The 22,129-nt window shown below is 37.4% G+C and overlaps 1 protein-coding gene and 1 pseudogene across 7 annotated transcripts in view; one reads left to right on the top strand and one right to left on the bottom strand.

The window, feature by feature from the left end:
* Nucleotides 1–13,356, top strand: part of AGO3 (argonaute RISC catalytic component 3) — a 131,146-nt gene extending 117,790 nt beyond the window's left edge. For all 7 annotated transcript variants that reach the window (XM_019957851.2, XM_070786848.1, XM_019957852.2 and 4 more), the window contains one exon: nt 67–13,356. In XM_019957851.2, coding sequence (XP_019813410.1) covers nt 67–175 — 109 coding nt within the window. In that variant the 3' untranslated portion in view covers nt 176–13,356. The remainder of the gene's footprint in view (nt 1–66) is intronic.
* Nucleotides 11,256–22,027, bottom strand: LOC109556916 (dolichyl-diphosphooligosaccharide--protein glycosyltransferase subunit MAGT1 pseudogene; annotated as a pseudogene).
* Between the last annotated feature and the right edge of the window lie 102 nt (nt 22,028–22,129).

The raw sequence follows: 22,129 nt of genomic DNA, 5'->3' as shown, positions 1-22,129 counted from the left end.
ATATTCTTCAGAATTATTACATCAGAATAGGGTTTGGTTTTGTGCTCATTGCCACTTTTCTTACAGTGCTGAAGGAAGTCACGTTTCAGGACAGAGCAATGGACGAGATCCACAGGCTCTTGCCAAGGCTGTACAGATTCACCAAGATACCTTACGCACAATGTACTTTGCTTAAAAAGTCTAAGAATATTCTCTGAGAGGAAGAACTGGAAGATGAATCGACATACAACTTATGTTTCCAGTGGAGTCAGCTGGGTGAGGATGCCTCCAGCCATACAGAAACCAACACTGTGTGGGGGCCAGGGTCTGATTTTATGTTGATACAGGAAGATTGTTTACTTCATCAAGGAACACAGCACCATTATGCAATATGAAACCAGCCAACTGCTTTTTTGTGCGGTCTCCTGTAGGAAGTATCGCGGTTGTTTTGTTTTCACTTTCTTGTAGTCTAACCCTTTTAATGCCTTTACCTCAAGTTGCTTGGCAGCACAACTCTTTGCAAAAAAAAAAAAAAAAGTAAAGAAAAAGTAAATGAAGGTTTTTTTTTTTTTTAAAAACTACACCTATATGAATAATCAAAGTGATTGTTCACAATGATGTGTGCAAAAAAATTAATGTGCATTCATGTATTCTTGTAAAAGTTATCTGTATATTTTACATATATACATGCATACTGCATATGCATATATATCTGGATCTACACTGATAGTAGATATATATGTATCCCTGTATATATTTTATAGTTCATTCCGTCGGGGAACCGTCTTTCCCTTTTATTATTCTCCCACCGCCACTTTCATTTTTCTCTCTACCTCCCTTGCCTTCTTCACCTACATTTTTTTCCCCTGATGCTACCAGTGACATTCAAATATTCATGTATCTGGTTCATTTGAATATGAAGCATGGCAAACTAGATTTTTATTTTGCACACCCTACTCCTATCTCTTGTCTCATACACAATTTTGAGTCCTCAACTCTTGGTATTGCTTTCCTAAGAAACAAAATTATTTTATATATACATATATATATAAAATATGGTTTTGTGAGAGCGAATGTCTGCCCCCTCCAGCCCTCAGCTTACATTTGCCGTTTGTGCAATGTGTACATAAGCAGTAGCACCTAAACCATTCTTTTTCTTTAGTGAATTTGTTCAAGCTGCTATTAAAAAAGAAAACTTGTCAACAGTTGTAACTCTCTCTATAACTGATGCTACTATTCTAAAGTCTTCTGTTTCTATGTGTTATACATGGAAATTCCTTAAAGCTTTTATAAAGGGTAAATGTTTTACATGATTGGAATCGTGTAGGGTTGAGGTCTCTGAAATTGGGTAGAGAGAAGGGTTGTTGAGGTTTCTTTTAATTTTTTTTTGCTAGTTTACTTGCTGCCTCTCATACCTTAATGTGATTTTCATATATATATTTTTATATATATGTGTTGTATATATAAACATATATGTATGTGTTTTGAAGTATAGCTTCCTTTTCTTTTATATTTATTAGAATAGTGCTTTAATAATTATAAAATCGAATTGGCAACATCTTTTATAGAAATATAATCATGTTTATTTTAAGAACTGACAGTTTGTTTTTGCTCTCTTTTAGTGCAATAAGCAGTTTTAAAAAGAAAGCTGTGTCTGTTTTACATCTTTACCACAAATCATGGGAGAAACAGGCACCTCCATAATTTTAAAAGGGCAAAGTAATATAGCCTTAATTTCAGAAGGAAAGTTTTATAATTTTCAAGTTTAAATCATGTCTTATAAAAATCATTATGAAAATGAAGGAAGCTAAATTTCCTAAATGAGTCTTGACCTTGAATATTAAAGTTGAAGAACTTTGATTTAATTAATGACAATGACTAGCTTAAGATATAGAAGACATTTAAATTTTTGAAAAGAGCTCGTGTTTATTGAAGAATCATACTGGTAAGCTGCCAGTTTTCATTTACTAAAATGTGTCAGGAAAATATAAAATGATATTTTTAAAACTTTATTTGCTAATTCATCACTAGTGTAACTTTCCTTTTAAAATTAGGGAGATGGTGACAAAGGAAGTTATCATTTGAAATGAGTTAAATCACTGAAATGTTGAAAAACTTTTTTGCAGAACTTTTGTTTTTATTAACTTCACTTTAAGATAGTAAAAAATACTATAAAGCTGTCAAAACCGAGTTTATCAGTAACCTTGGATTCAAGGGAGCTTTGCACTTTGTAACTCATGAAAATTGCAAATTTTTTTTTTTTTTTGCACTGGTTCAGAGTGTAGATATTACAGATTGTTTCCAGTGGGCATTGTTAACCTTTCAGAATTCCATCTGCACATGAAAACAAATGGATTAGCTCTTTAGTTTCTCTCTTACCTGTTATCCATGTAATGCCAATTTACTGTATTTTGAGCCTAAAATCTGAGCCCACGTCCTCCAACAGGTATGAAATCTTTTGTCCCCCTGCCAGAAAATTAAGAAAGTACTGTATTTTGTATGTTTATTATATTGAAGTTGCTGAGATGCAATTTACAACACTGTTTCAAAGCTCTTTACATAAGGTGATGTTTGTGTAGTATATACATTTTTCTCCCAACCGCCTCTCCTCCTCCAAAAAATGTCTATAACGGTTGTATTTTTTTTTTACATTGAAGTTTCACTGAATATAATCCAGAACATAGACAGGAGAAGGAAATAGTGTATCTTAGATGGTAAAACCTGATGGCGTATGTTTGCTCAGTATGAGTAAAGCATCTTCTTTATCAGTGGGAGTTTCACAGATTCATGTGGGAGACTTTAGGGCCTAGGGAAGAACTGTAGATAATTTCCCCCTGTTTACCTGGTTTACCTAATTTCAGTCACCTAATCTCACATGTGCTAAAGTAAAGCCCACAATTTAAATCTATTTAGAAGGACTTTTACAGAGGAAAAAAAATTTTTTTTAACATAAAGCTTTACCTTTGAAATGAGTTCTTTATAAAGGGTGCTCTTAGAGTTTCAACATTGCTAGTTTAAAGTTGGTTAACTTGAAAGAATATGTATAGTATATTTCTATTTTGCTTACTAACAAATTGGTGTATCAAACTTAATTATAAGAAACTTTGTGCTTAGAATTTTAAGATAAAAGACTAAATGGCACATATTTTTTGAAATTTGTTTTAATTGTTATTGTACTTCTGGTGTAGAATCACTGATCTTTTTTATTTAAAAAAAGGAGGAAAAAAAGATTGTTTTGAGTTTAAATGGTCATGAAACTCAACAGTGACCTTTCTGTTCCTGCCCTTGCTCACTAACTATACATACGGTGAATGCTAAATTTCTCTCTGCTGTTTTCTGTGATATATGAGTGACTTTAAAATGTCAGTCCCAGCAACTGGTATAATAGATTTTCATGTGAAGAAGAATTGGGAGCTTAATGTATATTCTGGATGGCAAATATGTAAAGTGCTGATACATGTTTCATATTACAGTATCAAGTTAATGGCATTGAGGACCATGCATTTATAATACTGTAGCTGCTATATTTATTTAATGAAGTAGAGTCTGACAGTTACTGCACTAAACAGTAAGGAGATGAGCAGGATTCAAGGCTGGTGTTAAACTTTTTTTTTTTTTCCTAAATAAGATTTAAGAACATGAAATATCAAGATAACAAAGGGTGCTGCCAATTTAGGTTCAATTTAATGTCAGGACACTCTTTCTTTGTTTTAGAAATGTGGATTTTTACTTTAAGAGTTTTGAAAAAGGGTACCTCAGCCTCCTTAGTACTGGTTTTTGGCTTATTTTCACAGACATACAGATGCCCTTTATTTTTTTCTTAATATTTACCTTTTAACACATTTCTCAGAAAAAGTATTTGTCTATGAAAATCTTCCTGGTTATAACCTATTAATTTATTTATCTTCCTTGAAGAGGGTCTAGGTGGGATTCTAGTAGGAGTATACTGGGTGTTTTAGAAGGCACTTGATAAAGATTCATCTCTTCCTTCTAGCATGGAGACTCCTAGCCTTCTAAACACCTATACTAGTTTTCCAAACTATAATAGGTTCTCTAATGACCCACCACTGCCTAAAGTTTACTTACATATTCTCTAATGGATTTTAGCATGACAGACCTCATCACAGGCTTAGTCATGACAGACTTAAGCTATGTCTAGGAGAATAAAAGCTGAGTTGCCGTTCCTTAGAAATGATTGGCAGAGGATCTCAATGTTTAAGGAAAAGGTGAACACTCAGAATGCCAGTAATAAATCTGAAGGATCTATTTCTGATGAATTATAGACTAGCAATTAGAGATTCTTATCCAAGAAATTTTGTGGGTATTTGATTCAGAGGCCAATATGAATTTACCATAGGTAGTGATTTTTATGAAATTCATGAAGCTTAGCCACTTGGATACAGCTAGAATATTTTGTAGTCTTGCTATTAAAACTTGATAGTGATGTTTTTCCAAGAGGCTTAACTGACAGGTCTGCGTAAATTTTATTCAGTATCATTTAACCTGGTTTAAATAGTTGTTTTAATTCATCCTCTTAGATGTTTTCCTGTTGAATACTTTTTAAAGACAAGTTGCCACTAACAGTAACTTGCTACTTAAATTATCTTTTGTGAGTTATCCAGTCAAGCTGTAAAAAGACACCACTGGAATGGTATCTTTATTTTGGCTTTTTTAATCCTTTTCATTCTTTTTGAGAATTCATGGATATCCTAAAGCTTCAATAATAATACTTGCGAGACTTTATACCAGGTGAGACCTTTGTGAGTGGTAGTATAACCCTGACTCTAGAGGCTGTCTGTATTTTCCTTTTCTCCTCTCACTTGATCATATAAAGCACTTTGTGCTTCTGTAGGAGTCAAAAAGCAAAGAATAATGTGTAAAATCAGTACATAGATGGGAAAGTGAGAATTTTCTCCAAAAAAATCATTTAAAAAAATTCCTACATATACTAAGAACATTTGTGATCAGTGGCAATACTAGAAATGATACTGTGATTAGTGAAACCTAAGCTGATTCACAGGAAGAAAAATTCAGTCTCTCTCTCTCTCTCTCTCTCTCTCTCTATCTCTCTATATATATATATATAGCCTCAAAGGGAAAAATATTTTTTACTTTTTCCTGCTTTTAAAAGTGGTACATTTCAGTTTCTAGTTTTCCATGTTGATCAAAATAATTTCTTTTAACTGAGATACAGTGGTCAAAGCTTGTGCTAATATTATCTACTACTAGTTGAATTTTATTTTTCTTTACCCATCAAAGATAGTGCTCTATATTTTTACATTGTTGTAAGAATATTTTGCTCTTGAAGTATGGAAAGTAAAGATTTTAATTTGAATTAAAGATAGAAGGTTAATAAATTTCATATGGAGGGTTGAGATTTACCAATGAGAAGCCCTCTTGAAGTATCAGGTAGCCAACAGAATGACAAAATTAAGATGCTGTTGAATCATCCATCCAGCCATTGGTCTCACTTCCTTTTTGAAATCAATATCTGAGGTAACCAAACTCTAATGTTGTATCTATGTTAGGGTATCATTAAAGCAAAGATGTTCTTCAGGGTAGACGCTGAATTAAAATTTTAAATCATTTTTTAAAGCAAGGCGGTTCTTAGAAAGTGCCTTTTCAGAAGATGGTGCTGTAGACTTTTATTTTTCAAATAGCATGAGGCTAAAAATTTAAAAGATAAATTATTTTAGAACTCCAAGAGTATGACCGTTTCATATAAATAATGTTATTTGTTGTCCTGAATCTGGTCCAAGGGAACCAAATATAGCTTTTATTCAAGTAAAGTATCTAAGTAAATGCTCACCAAATGTATTTTGTAGGTTTAAAAACACAGTTTTTAACAGAAGTAACCCTTTCAGTTCTCGGCTGTGTTGAAGGTAATCTATATGGCACACAAAACAGCGAGTTTGCTGAACTTTTTAGCAAGGGTATGAGTACGGTAGAAACCCCCAAAGTCAATGGTAACTTGCCAGAAATTATGTGATAGGCTACCCTCTCCCCCTCCAGCATATTGACCCTTTTGTAAATATCTGTTGGTGGCCTTTTCTAATTACTCTTTACTAAAGAAGACTGCACAGAAAGATAGAGCCAACTCACCAAGGAAATAGGAAAAGTAAAATGGTATTTCTCTGTCTTTAGGGAAATCTTTTCTCTTTCAGGCAGCAAGATACATTCTAAACGTCTCCCTCTCTTTCTAGCGTAGATGGAAATGATGACAGTGCATCTGTACGATCGGTTAATTCGAAATTGAACGTGTAAAAATCAGGCTTTGGAGGAGAGAAGTAAAAGGAAGGATAATAGCAGAATTATTCCTACTGGTTGGAAAGTTAGTAATCTATCAGGAAGCAGTTTTCCCTTGAACTAGAAGTAGTAAACAGCAGTAAATGATCACCTAACCAGTTCTTGCTTGTGAACTTGGTGAGCACTCTTCCAGAAAAGAATAAACTTAAAAAACAGACAAAAGAACACCACACCTCAGTAACCTTGTATGCTGCATTATGTAATAATGATAGTGAAATTACATTGATTGTTTGGAGTGTACTGTGTCTGTCTGCAAACACACATGCACAGTAAACGTCTTCATTTTTATAATGTCATAATAGCGATTATGGGTTTATTTTTTTAATATTAATTTTTCTATTGTGATGTTTGTATTTATTGACAATTTGTGCACAACTTTTATATTTTGCTTAGATATTGGTTTTAAGGTATTTTATTTTTATAGATATTTCTAGCTTTTCCTCTTTCTTTGTAATATCAGCTAAGATAAGATGGAATGTTAACATACCAACCAAACTACTAATTCCATAAACTCTAGAGTTTGGATTTTTACCAATAAACCATTAACACTATTTTCTAACTTAGAATATTTAATGTTGTTTATATAGTGGGCATTAAAAAAGACAGTCTTTAGACAGATTTCTAAATGTGGAGGGGAAGTGGAACTTTCCTATAGGATTTCCTCCCCTTACGTATCTGACTAACAGACTGGATTGATTTCACCTGATCTGCGGATTGGTGCCAGCTTGTTACACTTCTTTTTCTAACTTCAGCTACAGTTGGAACTGCTTAAATGGTTACATCATTCAGCATTAGGATTATGATACCGTTTTTATAGACCTGGAAAACAGCAAGTGATCCAGAAGTCAGTGATAATTGACTTTGAAATGGGGTGTCCCTCCTCTGCCATAATTATATTATATGGAAGACTTGCTACCCTGAATTTTTTCCTACTGTGCTTTTAAAATTGTTTTAACCCTACCATACTTTTAAAGTTGTTTCACAGAGTTTAAGTGGCTAAACTTAAGATAAAGACTGATTAATACTGTATTTCAGCTAATTAAACATTTAAGTAATAATTATGAATTTGAATTAATTGGAGGACAGTTAAAAGTATTATATAATATTAATTTCAAGTGTAATATAGTCACTTTAGTTTCCTAGTGAATCAGTTTAGTTCAGTCGCTCAGTTGTGTCCAACTCTTGGTGACCCCATGGACGAAGAGATCAAGATTATTTGTATTGACATTAACTTTTTATAAAAGTACATGAAAAAAGTGAATTCTCTTAAACAGGTAAAACATTTCCATTGTATTTTTACACAGTGAATTTTCTTGGTAAGCCAATTTTTTTCTGTAAGAGATTAAAAGATAAACTTGATCCCACCCTCTGAGCTTTAAATTCTAATTTATCAGGGTTTAATGTATGACATTTTGCCATACTATATTCTTTCACTGAGAGGGGTAAATGAGAAAGTTTCAAGTAATTGTAATCGGAAAAATATTATTTTTATATTGTGTGAAACAGTTTAAAATGAATCAGCGTGTGATTTCATGTAGATGTTAGTTATATCACTTTTCCCTCACATTTTTGCCAGTTTCAGTGGGCTTTTAAATATTCATAATACACTAAGCTACTTCCTTTACCCTGATATCAAGTTGTAATTGAAGGTTGGTATCCGGGAGTTGGTGATGGGCAGGGAGGCCTGGCGTGCTGCAGTTCATGGGGTCGCAAAGAGTCACACACGACAGAGCGACTGAACTGAACTGAACTGATTCTGATTATAGGAATTTGTTGATACTAAAAAACTAAATATGTTTTGAGCAGTCAGATATGTTTGTGTTGCAAGTATACGCCCCCCTCTTAAGGATATTTATTGTGGTCATAATTTTAATAGTTTTATTCATTATGCTTCAACATTGCCCTAGACTGTCAGGCATATAATTCTTGTAGGCCAGTATTTTTAAGGCAGCTCTAAGTAGAAGTCCTCCTTTGTTTTCTTTTTTTCTTCCAAAAGCTCTTAGGAACCTGACATGTAGAGCTTATTTCACTCTTTATGGTTGGCTCCATAAATCAGGGTACCCAGCATCAGTGCTGAATTACCATGCTGAAGTACTGGGTGACGTGCTCAAGCTTACAGTCACCTCTTAGAGCTGTCATGAATAGTCTTATGTGAGTAGGAAACAGATAGGAATATCGATCATTAGAACTTTGCTTTTTTGTGTGATGTTTTATTTCTAAAAATTGACTATATGCAAATCTACAGTGTTATGTTTTAAGTTTAAAAGGCTGTGCCAGAGACTAGAGAGGGAGATCACTCTGGTATTTAGTGCCTAAAACTTTCCAGCTTTATTTACTTCATGGCTTTAGTTGGAAGGACAAACAAAAATCCTTTAATTTGGCCCTTTATTTTTAGAACCAAAGAAGGGAGAACTTTTCTACAAAAAACGTTGCAGGTGTGATAGGAGATCTTTGTGAAGAAATGGACTAGTGGGTTTGTAAGAGTATGTAGTAAGGGGGGAAATGAGGAAAAGGAAAAGATTTCTTTGCTGGAATCCTTTTGGACAGAAAGCTTAAATTGTTTGATACTTACCTATTTCTCATAGTCACATTGTAAAAGAGGAACTGTTGTGATTTGAACCTAAGAAAGTGTCACTGTAAACTAACTGTATTTTATGTTGTTTGTTGTCCCAAATCTAAAGGTACATCTGTCTTCATCAGAGACGTTGCTTCTGAATTGTAATTTTAAAATGAAGTATTTTTCTTAAATAGAGCCGCGAAATTGCTATCAACAAAGCTTCTCCAGCTTTTCCCTTTATATAGAAAACACAAAACAGAACCTTCCCAGACAAGGTTGTCTTTCCTGTAAAAAAAAAAAAAATATTTTTTGATAAAAGATTTGGGGAAAACACTGGTAGGCTGTGATGAAGAGGGAATTTTGCCTAACATAACAGTCCAGCCAGGTTAATGGATACAGTTTGATCCCAGGGAGTTTAACAAGAGGAACCTTTGGTAGCAGGTAAACATTTGGTTTTGGTAGCAACAGGCTTGGATCTCTGGTGGTGATTAACTGCGAATATCTCCCTGTTTCATAGAAAGGGAATGATCTCATAGTGTTGATGATGATCCTGCATGTGCTGTTTTTCTAATTCAGAAATCAGGTCTAGCAAGCACTAACCAAAATCTAATACTTTGTCCCCGTAAGATTCTTAAAAAGTTTTCCAGGAGCTTTCTCATTTCTTAGCCCAGAGTACAGCCATTCTCCTCTTTAAAAAAGAAAGAAAAAGGATTTAGAGGCAGTTTATATAGAATTCTGCTTTGAGTAAGTGTCTTTAAAATACTTTGGAAAGAAAGATCACATACCACAAGTTATGGCTTGATTGAGAGACTCTCTGAATACTGTTTTCATGTTTGGGTTCTAAAGTTTTTTTCTTTGACATACCATTCTTTGATCTACTTGAGTGCCATCATTCTGTTTGGGGATGTTGTCAGTGCTTTATGCCATTTATGAGTCGTGCAGTTCTTCTCTCTCCTCCCCCTTACAGACACACACAAACACACACACTATTAAAAGGGGGAGGGATAAAAGAAAAAAGATAGTAAGAATCATTAGAATGTAACTTTAGTTAATAATGATAGAGAGAAATCCTAACTTGGTTAAATGAGAATTAAGATTGAAAGTGTTAGTCCTGCAGCTATTCTCTCTGTCCATAAAGGTTTTTGCTACCTGTAGAGTGATAATGTGTACAGAATATGTACCTGAAATAGGATGTTATAGCAAAGTAATAGAGAAAATTATTCTTGAAAGTAACATTTCAGTTTTTTGCAACAGTGATGCCCATATTCTTAAGGAAAATTAATGTAGCTTCTAGTTTTAATGAATCAGACTCTGATTTAAACATCAGAAGATTTGTAACTGATTCTGACATGTCACCTTAAATATATAAAAATTGTATTAAATGAATACTTAAGACTATTATGTCCTCTTAATTTACATATTATTTCAGACCTTAGTTCTGTAGATAGATCTCTCACCTATACGCCTCTTAGTGTGTGCAAAGTTCCATATTAAAATTTTTTTTAATTCATTTTGTAGTCAAACCTGAACTATAAAGGAGAAAGCAAAATAAGTTTCAAATACCAGAACTTTTAGAAGATCACAACTGGAAAAAGATGGTTGAGAGCTTGTTGCCTTTGAAGGCAGTCAAAGTATTAGTCACTCAGTCAGGTCCGACTCTTTGAAGCCCCATGGACTGTAGCCCACCAGCCTCCTCTGTCCATGGAATTCTCCAGGCGAGAATACTGGAGTGGGTAGCCATTCCCTTCCCCAGGGGATCTTAAAGGCCTCTAAAACTTGAGCTAAGACTTGGAGTTTAGTCAGCTCTACCACTAATTTGCTCTGTGTCCTTAAGGCAGTTTCCTTAATCTCTTTATGTCTAGGCTCTTGTAAAATGGTATTGATAATACCTGCCCTCATCTCCCTCACAAAGTAGTTCTAAGATTAGGATGATTGTGACAGTGCTTGAGTTCTCCAAAAGAAAAGCGACTCAGAGGTTCAAGATAAAAGAATATTGTTGTATGAAGTGTTCATTTCCAGTTTGCCCCTATGAAAGTATCTTTAGTTACCACCCTGGATCATTTTATCAAACAAATGTAAGAGAAACGGAGGCTTTATCATGGTATGGCGTTCGCCTACAAACGTATCCTGTTTCATTTCTCCCCTGCTAGCTATCACACAGGTTGAATTTTTCTTTATAATCATTTTTGGAAAAAGTGCAACTCCAAAAACCAAACTCCTTTTAGTGGTGCTATGGCAGCTGTGATTGTATTTCAAGTTAGATTAATGTGATGAAACCATCAGATAATCAAAACTTAACTAACTTTGCCTTTTGCCTTCAGGCATTTTTGCTGTGGATTGGCATCAGAGGCTGTTGCACAACCAGATAATTATCCATTTGTTATCCCTTTGTTTCTTGCAGATCTTTTTGTACCTTTTTTTGGAGTACGGGGTTAGGTTTTAAGAAGGAAAGTGTGCTTCTTTCACTTAACACTTCACAGAGTTGACCTTGCTTTCCAATCACCATGTACCTGTAAAAAATCATATTAAAAGGGTTTTTTTCTTCATTTAAATTCAGTTCGGAGCATCTGCAGGTGATTTTAGGCAGCCTGTTGGTGTCTGACCCAGTTATCTTTATGGATTGTGGGCAGAACCTTACATTTTTACAGACTTACCCACTTTCCTGGGGGTAAGGGGCTCCTGTTTCTAGGAAAAAAACAAAGGGCACATCACCACAGGTTGTATAAGCAATTCCTTTGCTTGTTTGTTTTGTTAAGAAATAAAGGATGCATTTGAGGTACACAGGGTATGAATGCATTCAACATTTATTTTTTATTTCTATAGATGATCTCCCCTTCTTGCAGGCAGTTTGAGCTTTTAGCTCATCACTAACGCGGGTGATATCTGCCTTAGTTTTATAGGATAAAGTTGGGGAGGTTCATGCTTGGAAAATGAACAAAAAAAACTCCACCTTGCTGGGTGAGATAGCTGAGAACATTGGATATTTCAGGAATACTTTTAAACAGTTTTTGCTATAATGTGTAGCTTTAATATTTGTCTTCAGTTATAGACCCATGAAAGTATTACTGTATCTTGTGAATAAAGATCATTCTTGTGGACTATATGGATGCATTCATAGGCTGTGGGAAGCAGTGGCGTGTGTGTCCGTGTGTGTGTAAATATTCTATGTTTATAACACTGTGTATTACATAAGTTTATATAGAAAAAATGTGTTTCTTTAATGTTTTGGGGGACTAAAATTGTAATATAACCATTCCAGTGTAATCTGACCACTCACTCTAGAGAACATTTATACTACACACAGATACACACCCCTAAAGCGTGGCTAACTGCTCCCACTTTAGATAATTGCTGCTTTTTTTAAAACCCAAAATAATGGAGGAGGAAATAGCGCTCTTTTTAAAGGGGCTTTTCTGAAAAGTAAAATGTAAATATAGGACATGTGGGAAGGGTGGGGCCTTCTGCAGATGTCCTGCAGGTGGACAAATAGCCTTTTAAATTTTACTTTTTAACCATCTTAACCGTGTGTGCCTATTTGTACTGCAGATGTGAAATATTTGGGGGGGTTAATATCAGTATGTTTTGAAACTGAATTATTACATAAAATCAGAGTAACCTCTTTCTCCATCCTCCTTTTCCACACTGACTATTCTTGCCAAATATTTCTACTGAAACCAATTTTCAGCATGGTAAAACGATGGACACTCAAACCTCCTTCTTCATCTTCCCTATCCTGTCTTACACCCGGTCTGGCCTTATATTTTTTTGTTGGCTTTTCATAAGTAAGAACAATTTACTGTAGTTTAGAGACTGCAGAATTTCAAAATGTTTATCTATAAGCCTTCCTTTGTTAATGTTCGGTTACACAGTCATATTAGTTAAAACAGTGGAGTCAGTGGAGTGAGTCTGAGTTCTTAATATGCTGTAAGATAAAATCTTGACTGATATTAAACTTGACGGCTGCATACTATTAAGAGGAAATTGGATTACATGGTGGGTGGGAGCTAATCTATGATATATATGTAATCACTGTATAATTAGAAACACCAAATGTTGAGTCCTATCACTGTGTACTTGGGGGCCAGGCTTTGGATATGGTTTTCATTTTAATTCCTTGAAGACTGTATGTCATTAAGACGAGCAGAAGGCAAATAAAGTTTTTAAACAAAAATGCTTTGGGGGGTATTTAAATTATGTTCCCCCAAAAAATCTTTACTACAAAAAACCTAGGGTTGAGATTGAGACGCTTCAAGCCGCTTTTTAAGCAGTTCAGTCACTTACAATATTTTATGTTAAAGAAATTGTCATAATTCTTTCTGAGCCAAACTGTCACTAAAGTGTCCTGTGACAGAACCACTCCTTTTTTCTGCCATTCTGTGTATTGGAAGAGTTCTATGTTGTATTTGTTTTTAATCCTTGATTTTAAAATATTAATGGTTTTAGTGTTGCTTAGCATCAGTTTGAAGTGTAACTTTCACTAATAACTGCAATAAAAAGAAAAGCTTTGCTCCAAACTTTCTGTTGGTGTGTGTTCATCATTACTGCACTTCAGACTTAGGTAAAGGGAGTTAGTGTGAAAGAGTAGAAAGAATTTAGGCTTTAAGAATCGTAAAGTCCTGGATTCTAGACAAGTTCCTTGATGTTTCTAAATAATAGGGCTGTTGGGATATTCAATGAGTTGCAATGTACTTAACAGTGCTGGGCATGCACATGGAACTCGGGGTTTAAAGAGGTTCTCCCTGGGGACTTTCCCAGTGGTCCAGTGGCTAAGACTGTGCTTCCACTGCAAGGGGCACTCAGGTTTGACCCCTGGTCAGGGAAGTTATGCATGTCAAAAAAAACCCAACTCTGATGGGCCTGGAGCTCCATAGGGGGGAAATAAAGCGATGTAAAATACAATTAAAAAACTCTCCCCCATCTAAATAAGACATTGGGTCTCTTAGACTCTCCTTCCTTTATTTAAATAACAGACACTGGGTGGGGTGGACAGAGGAGTAAGCAAGAAGTCAGGCTTGCAAACTGCCAAGTGGTGAGAGGACTTACTAGGTAGGAGAAGCAGAAACAGAAATGAGTTGGAGAATCTGCACAGGCCCAGAGGTGGGTGCGCGGCCCGGGTACGATACGCAAGACAACCCTGGACTGCACAGCTGCGTGACCTCAGCTATATCACTTCTCATTTCATAATTGAACTTAACAGACTAAACTCAGAGGTCTCAACTTGGCCGCCAGTTTCAGTCTGCAAATAATTTTTATTCGGTGTTGAAAATATTTTTATTGGTTGCTAACATTTAAAAGGTAGCGACAGACAGTGAAGCCTGGTGTGCTGCAGTCCATGGGGTCGCAAAGAGTCGGACACGACTGAGCGACTGAACTGAACTGACTGAACATTTAAAAAATCAGAAGATCTCACGTAAAAATCCCTTCAAACGTAAAGCGATTCATCGGTTTCACTATTGCTTCAGAGCCCTTTCACAGCTGCCGCAAGGGGAAGCTCAGGAGTGGCTGTCCCCCTCGGATGGAGCTGACTCCACAGCCCCCATCGCTCTTTGCCCGGTCTGCAAATGTTTGACTCAAAGGAACCCTAGCAGGACCTGAGGCCTCCAACCAAGCAGGAATCCCCATAAGAATGAGCTCCTTACCTAGGAGGAACTCAACTACTTTAAAGGATTCCAACCTAAATATTAAAAACTTGTCCCTTCTTTATATGTTTACCCTATTTATGTTCTCCAGAACATCAGAGAATTCAGTCTGATGCCATCTTGCTATTATGTATCCTGCACCCCAGGCTTCCCCCACCTCCATGTCCCCAGACTCTGTGCAACCCTCATGGTACAGTTTGTGTTCTTGAAGGATCTTGTTACTGATGCTGAAGAAGCACTGGTTACCTTAACTAACAAATGCTGATGGTTTGAGTTTCTTTAACTATGTGTGTCAGCTGTTAAGTTTGACAAATAGAAGAAAATCACTCTAATGTCAGTCTTGCCCTAAAACCACTGATATAAGTTCAGAAAACATCAATAACTATATCCAGATTCATACACTTAAATGGGGGAAATATGTGTAACAGCGATGCTAAGACATGCCCTGAGTCAGGCTGTAGTAAACATAGTGAAAAAGTGAAAGTGTAGTCACTCAGTTGTATCCAACTCTTTGCAACCTCATGGACTGTAGCCCTCCAGGCTCCTCTGTCCATGGAATTCTCCAGGCAAGAATACTGGAGTGGGTAGCCTTCCCCTTCTCCAGGGCATCTTCCTGACCCAGGGATTGAACCCGAGTCTCCTGCCTTGCAGGCAGATGCAGGTTCTTTACCATCCAAGCCACCAGAGAAGCCTGGTAGCATACACAAGTGTACCAGAAAATCATGACGTTTATCTTGGCAGACAGTAATCAACCAATTGCTCTGACTGATTAATAAAACAGGCTGAACTGGACAGAACAAGTCACCAATTCTATTAAAATCCAGCTGCTTGAAACTTTCTTCAGAGAAAAGGGTGCTCAGAGCACTATAGTAAGACATACAGAAGTGAGGTGGTCGTTCTAAGGGAAATTCCAAGGTGGTTTTTCATTTTAGGAGGGGGGCCGTACATCTTGAACTCTTAAGTTCTCATAGTTTCCATGTTTCAGTCCTTTGATCGTTTGACAAATTGTTTGGCTGCTGAAACTTGCACAGCTTGCAGCTGCTCTAAGAAAATTAATTAGGTTAATCTGTCAGTGCCAAGAGAGGACAAGATCATTTTTACAATGTTTGATATGTTTCTATCATAAAGGACAGGAATCTAGTTTTTATCTGTTGAATAAAAGATGGCTATTTTCCTACCTTGTCACTTTTGTTACTTATATAATTTCTACAATCTATAAAGATCTTTGCAATGCCTTTATAGAGCAGCACTTTTCTCATACTATTCTCCATTAAAATATTTTCCTTTAAGAATAATGCTTGAAAAAAAAAGAATAATGCTTGGGTTCACTTATTTAAAAAGAAAAGCAGACATATTCATGGCTTATGAATTATGAAACTTTATATGATGTCTGTTTCTCAGCTGAAACAAATTATTAATAGACTTTTTCGCTAACTGACCTCAGAAACAGCCCAGTTCAAAGATACTTGCAACTGCTAACTGTACAGTATTACTCTTTACTGCAGCATAAAGTACTCTTTACCACTAGATGGAATTTGCGCATTATGTTGCAAAAACCGAAACCAAAAACATCAGAATAGTGTTGATGCTTTACTAAACAGGATTTCAGTCACAACTGTCATTCGGATGGTTTTCATTTGTAATTTTGTTTTGGCTGTGCTGGGTCTTTGTTGCTGCATATGCTTTTCTCTTGCATTGCGAGAGCTTCTCACTGAGGAGGCTTCTCTTATCGTGGCGCACAGGCTCTAGGGTGTGTGGGCTTCAATAGTTGTAGCACATAGGTTCAGTAGTTATGGCTCCCTGGCTCTAGAATACAGGCTCAGCGGTTGTGGCACAGGTACTTGCTCTGTGGCATGTGGGATCTTCCCAGACCAGGGATCAAACCCATGTCTCCTGCATTGGCAGGTGGATTCTTTACCACTGAGCCACCAGGGAAGCCCCACTTGTAATATTTTTATACAAATGTAAAATTAAGGTTGCCAAACCATTTTATTAGTTTAATTTTTCTAATTTGTTTTTGTCCTCTTACAAAGATTTTAGGTTATAAAAATTTGCCATTTGTGGTATTCCCTTGAATAGTATTTTTTTTTTTTTACTATATTGGAAGATGGTTTTAAATCTTATCTATGTTAAGACCCTTTAAGGGAGTGACAGAGCAGCTCTGGTGGCCAAGTGTCCTCTATGGTACCTGAGGAGTACAGGCTCTGTTCCTCCAAACACCAGTGGTCAGACCCAGGCATCTCAGTGTTTCTCCAGGACTGACCCCCTCTGGGTTGGTGTGTGGGATACAGGCTGTTCACCCAACATGCAGCCACCATTCTGGATTCAAAGTTGCAGCTCCACTAGACTGGTGAGAGGGTTGTCAGTGTTTTGGCCGGAGGCCTACTTCCAGCAGCATGTTTGAATCCTTGCTCTGGGATGGACTGGCTGCAGCCCTCTCTCTTCACAGTCACTGGGGCACTGGACAAGTTGTGACTATGTTCCGGCAGAGGCATCACAGAAAGCTGCCACAGCAGGCTTTTTGGCTCTCAACTTTCACATTTGCGGGGCTTTGTTATTTCAACCATCATGATGTGGGCATCTATAAAGTCATGGCTATGCTATGAAACTGCTGACCTTTTAGACTTAACACCTTGAGAACTGATTGTACACCTCCTTGCCTCTGCTCTGTCATGCTCTTCAACTCACAATAAGAAGGCAATAACAGATAAAAGTCCATTGGTGAAACAAATCTCTTAATCACTTGATTTCTTTTTCAACCTGGTTATTTTGTAACTTTTAAAAACGTATCATTCATTTATTGGCAGCACTGGGTCTTTGTTGCTGTGATCAGGCTTTCTCTAGTTACACTGCATGAGCTTCTGATTCCAGTGGCTTCCCTTGTGGAGTGTGGGCTCAGCAGTGGCACATGGGCTTAGTTACTCAGGCATGTGGGATCTACCCGGACCAGGAATTGAACCTGTGTCCCCTGCTTTGGCAGGCAGATTATTAACCACTGGACCAAAACCTGGTGATTCTTTTTTTAAGTATCTCTTTTTGAAAAAAAAAAAAAAAAATTATTTGGCCACATCGGGTCTTAGTTGCAGAACACAGACTCTTCGTTGCCTCACGCGGAATCTTTTGTTGTGGTGCGTGGACTCTCTAGTTATGGCACATGGGCTTAGCAACCGTGGTGTGTGGGCTCAGTTGCCTGAGGCCTGTAGGGTCTTAGTTCCCCAATCAGGGATTGAACCCGTATCCCCTGCATTGCGAGGCAAATTCTTTACCACTGGACCATCACAGAGGTCCCCCTGCTTGTTTTTAGAATATAATCTTTGAAGAAAGATTTGAGAGCAATTGTAACCAAGAAATTGTCAGACTGAGTTCTGTATGCTGGGGAGCTATTGGGGTATCTCTCAGCTTCTCTTAAGACTCACAGTATAATTAAAGGTTACATATGAGCCTTTGCCTTTTAATTTATCAAACTTTTAAAGGGAATTCAGCTTTATTATTCTCAGTATCTGATCAGACTTCAATACTTGTCCTAGGATGGTAGAGAAAGGGAAAGACTGTTAATTCAAGAGTAAAGACTTTGCAAAAAGTTAGGCAGTGTTTAGTTTCTGCAAACTTCCCAGCACTGTTCAGTTGATACTAGTTACTGATAGTTACATGTCTGAGGGAAATTTTAAAATTAGAAATGATGATATTTCACATTACTGATTTCTAAATCCTAGGAAGAAGAGCCTGGAGATTTTCTGAATACTCTGAACATACAGAAGTTTCATGTAGGGAAGAGGTCCCTTTAGATATGTTTCAAAATGTTACAGATGCTAAACTAAGACTTAATCCTCAAATGTGTTTACTTGCCCTAAAATAATCTGTCCACAAATATAAAATTATAAGTAATAAATTGTTCCCTCACTGTGGGAATCTCTAATGTGAAGATGAATTCTATGACAAAGTCTTTTTTTAAAAAATTGCTGTATAATAAAAATTTATTGTACTCCAAAAAAAGACCCTTTTGGTATTAATTTGAAAATCTGCAGAAATCTTCTCATGTAACACTAAATTGTTGTTGCTTGAAAAACATTTTCACAAAGTTCTCACTTTTCTAAAATAGAAATTTCCAGAGGGATGACGAGAGTTTAATAGTAAAATACAACCTTGCTGTCATTTGCCAAGATTAATAAACTATTTAGGATTTAACTTTGATTATCTATATAAAATAGAAGAATGGTAAACGGTTAAATAGTCAGGGAGGGGGAGCTCCAAATTTGTACTTTGATTTTCCACTTAAAAGGGTAAAAAGGCTGAAATAGAACCACTTTTAAGACGTTCCATTTTACATTTCTGCATATTGGCAACAACCTGATATTTTAGCATGCCTCCAAACAGAAAAGGATGAATAAAATCATCATTCATCCTCTGAATTGTCTTTATTTTCCCCATTGGATTTACATTTAATCGAAAACCTCATAGCAAGACCAAAATAGAAACTACTATTTTGTTAGAAATTGTCCTCTTGAAAGAAAAATTTTAAAAATTTATCTGAACGCTTTCCAGTTAAAAAGTAATTAATAATCATGGAGAAATAATCCAGTATTTAATTAGTTTGTAATATCTACAACCATCAAGAAGCACAAAAACGTATTTCAGCAGGAAAGACTTGGAAGATGGAGCACCAAGGATACTCTATCTGCCTCTAGACACTGGAAGTGCACTCTAAAGAAAGAGAAGGCTCCGGGAGCAGCACACTTAGTAAGCTGTGCAAATACACACCTCCAAGAAAGGCACTACAGGCATAACTTGGATGAACACCTTATCAAGACATTTTTCATATTAGAATAAGATCAGCTGACAAAGCATTAATTAAGGGACTTTCAAACATGGTCCTCTTTTGAGAAAAAGTATATACTCTGAGGGTCTTAGTCATTGGAATTCACTAAGTAAGGTAATATATGACATTTACTGGGAGGAGAAAATTGAGAAGAACAGAGAAGATGCATACCATAACAGATTTTGAGGAAAAAAAACCAGCTTGTTATTACCAAAGCACCACATGTCTCCTTTGGCTAAATCTCAATCACTTAAAGAAGTTATGAGTTCATATTCTTCCGCTTCATGTTTTTGTCTCCACATTAAAAAAAAAAGTTTCTTGCTTCCTTGTTTAACATCTCTAGGATCCTTTTTAATTCATGAGAATTCTGAATGGATAGACATGATATTTAAGTCTGACGAGAGAAAGCAGCCAACTGAAGAAGATGACAAGTGGACACATACCAGTCACGGACATTATCTTCCTCCTTATAATGTTCATACGAGAGGTGGCAGCTGTACTTAACAGCACCATTCCCAGGGTAATGCACATATAAAACAGAGAAATGATGTACATTTCTGCTACATACTGAAAGAAATACGTGTCTTGAATATAATGTGTCTGTCCTGTGTGAGTTTTGCTTTCAGCAAACGGGGCTCCTCGTATATGAATCCACATTCGACCAGATGACATCAAGATTACAAAACACAGAGCTAAAACCGCCCAAAAATTTTTGCTAAAAATAAACGTCCTCTTCCATTTCAATACACACACAAGTCCACTGATGAGAGCCACAGATATCCCTAACTTGAAGGGATAGTGAAAATGTATAGGCTGTCTGGTTGTGAAATTGCCCATCCATCTCCCAGTTCTGTCGTCTACCCATGTGAACATATGCTGCGCAGAGATATCCCTTACTTGGAAATTATAAATGTCATCTGCTGTGAATTCACTTTTAGCAGGAAGATGGAGGACAACTGGACCTCCCTTCACCTGGAGTGTTTTAAAGACCTCAGGGCTTTCATCAAAATCCAGCATAGCAAAAAATACCTTGTTGCTGAATGCACTGGAGAATTGCCAGGAACCTGCCAAGACCTGAAATTCTTCAACAGCAAGTTTGCACGGTGCACATGATCTAAACCTCTGGAGAGCAGTAAACATTGCAATAACGGAATAGTTTCTGGGCTTTTCTAATACAAAATGGTTGAACGCGGCAGTATTCATTCTCATCACTCTGTCTCTCTTAGTCCAGTCCATCAGCTGTCTGACCTTTTCTTCTAACACCTTCTGTCCCTGGTCAGGATGTGCCGAAGCCTCAGGAGTCATGAACATCAAGGCCACCACAGTCAGAGATACGTGCCGAAGCCACCAGCATTCTTCCATATTTGTTTACTTCTTCTGGTTACGTTTCCAAATATCTATGCCAAAATCCGATCATTTTTTCTAACAATTTGTCCAGGGATTTATATTTTTCTGTCTTCGTTAATCCTAGCATAAAGAGCTATATCACAAATTTCCATGCATGTCTGGCTTGTGAGCCATGTATTAGAGTTTAGAAAATATTCTGTGGAAAAAAAATTTTGTGATTAAAGAAGTCTTGGAGATGTTTCCAACCTCAGTCTCTCTGCAGAGTTCCAGACTCACATTTCTGTCGGCTAGACTGCAGTACCGGATCCACGACAATCACCTCAAACTACTCAGAAACCAACCTCATCATCCCCTTGCCTACCAAGTCCTAGGTTCTCTAACCTCTCTTCTCTCTGTGACGCGCTCCCCTCCACCCGCCCCCCACCCCCCAACACTCACTGCTGTTTTAAAACTGAGGAGTCCTGTTGGACTCCTCTTGTCCTCCATCTATCAAACCTGAACTTAGCCTCTGAAGCAGACGGCCTGAGTTTGGATCCAGGCTCTACCACTTAGTCATGTGACCCTGGGCACAGGGTTCCTCACTTTTCTGAGCCTGTTTTCTCGCCGGTAAGACGGTGGTGGTCAGAGCATCCACCTCCTAGGATCTTTCTCCGCAGCCCTCCGAAGAGCAGCTGGCCGGCAAGCTGAGGCTGGCATCCCTGCCACCCTCTTGCCCAGCGCCACCACTAGAGGCAGTGTGGAGTCGTAACTGAGAGAAGATAGACCTAGGGACCAAACTTTTCCATCCTCGCCAGGCTCTTTAGTTGCTGGCGAAAATGGGGGTCATGCCTGCCTCACCTATTAGTTATGTACATTAACGATCAACATTTTCCAATACCTAAAACGGTCCTGGCACGGTTGAATTTTTTCCCCCCTTCTCCTTTTTAAAGAAATGGTCGAATTGTTTGCATTACTACTTCCAAAACCTCAGTGACCTCTCCCAGGGACGTGCTCTCTCCAAATACGATGATCATTCCTTTTATGACGTCAAGCAGATGATGAAATTGTTGGGAAATATAGGATCAAAAGAAGGTGCGTAAACAGTGTTAAATATATACACATTCTGGAAGGATACTTACTGGGGAGTGAGCCTGAGGATGACTTTGGTATCTTTTTTTTTTTTTTTTGCTATGTTGGTGGATGACCTTTATCAAAATAAAAATGGTTGTCAACGAAGTGAGGGCCGTATCCTGACGCCCTCCTCCTCCTCGCTGCACCACCCGCAGCACCAGCCCAGCCGCCGGCCCTTTCCTACCTGGAAGGCCTCTGGGCCCCCAAAGCCGCCGCCGCCGCCCGGCGGTGGCCAAACTAAACAGGCGGGCGGAGGTGAACGGCGCGCCGAGAGCGGGGTGCCTAGCAACTGGAATGCCTGGCAACCGGGGGCGCTTAACAGAGGAGCTGGCCGAGGGAGGCGGAAGTGCGAGCGCGGAAGGAGGTGAGAGGACG

This window comes from Bos indicus, chromosome 3, assembly GCF_029378745.1.
Source record: "Bos indicus isolate NIAB-ARS_2022 breed Sahiwal x Tharparkar chromosome 3, NIAB-ARS_B.indTharparkar_mat_pri_1.0, whole genome shotgun sequence".
Taxonomy (NCBI): Eukaryota; Metazoa; Chordata; class Mammalia; order Artiodactyla; family Bovidae; genus Bos; species Bos indicus.
Note: the sequence above shows the minus strand (reverse complement) of the source record. Positions and strands in the feature narration are given on the sequence as shown.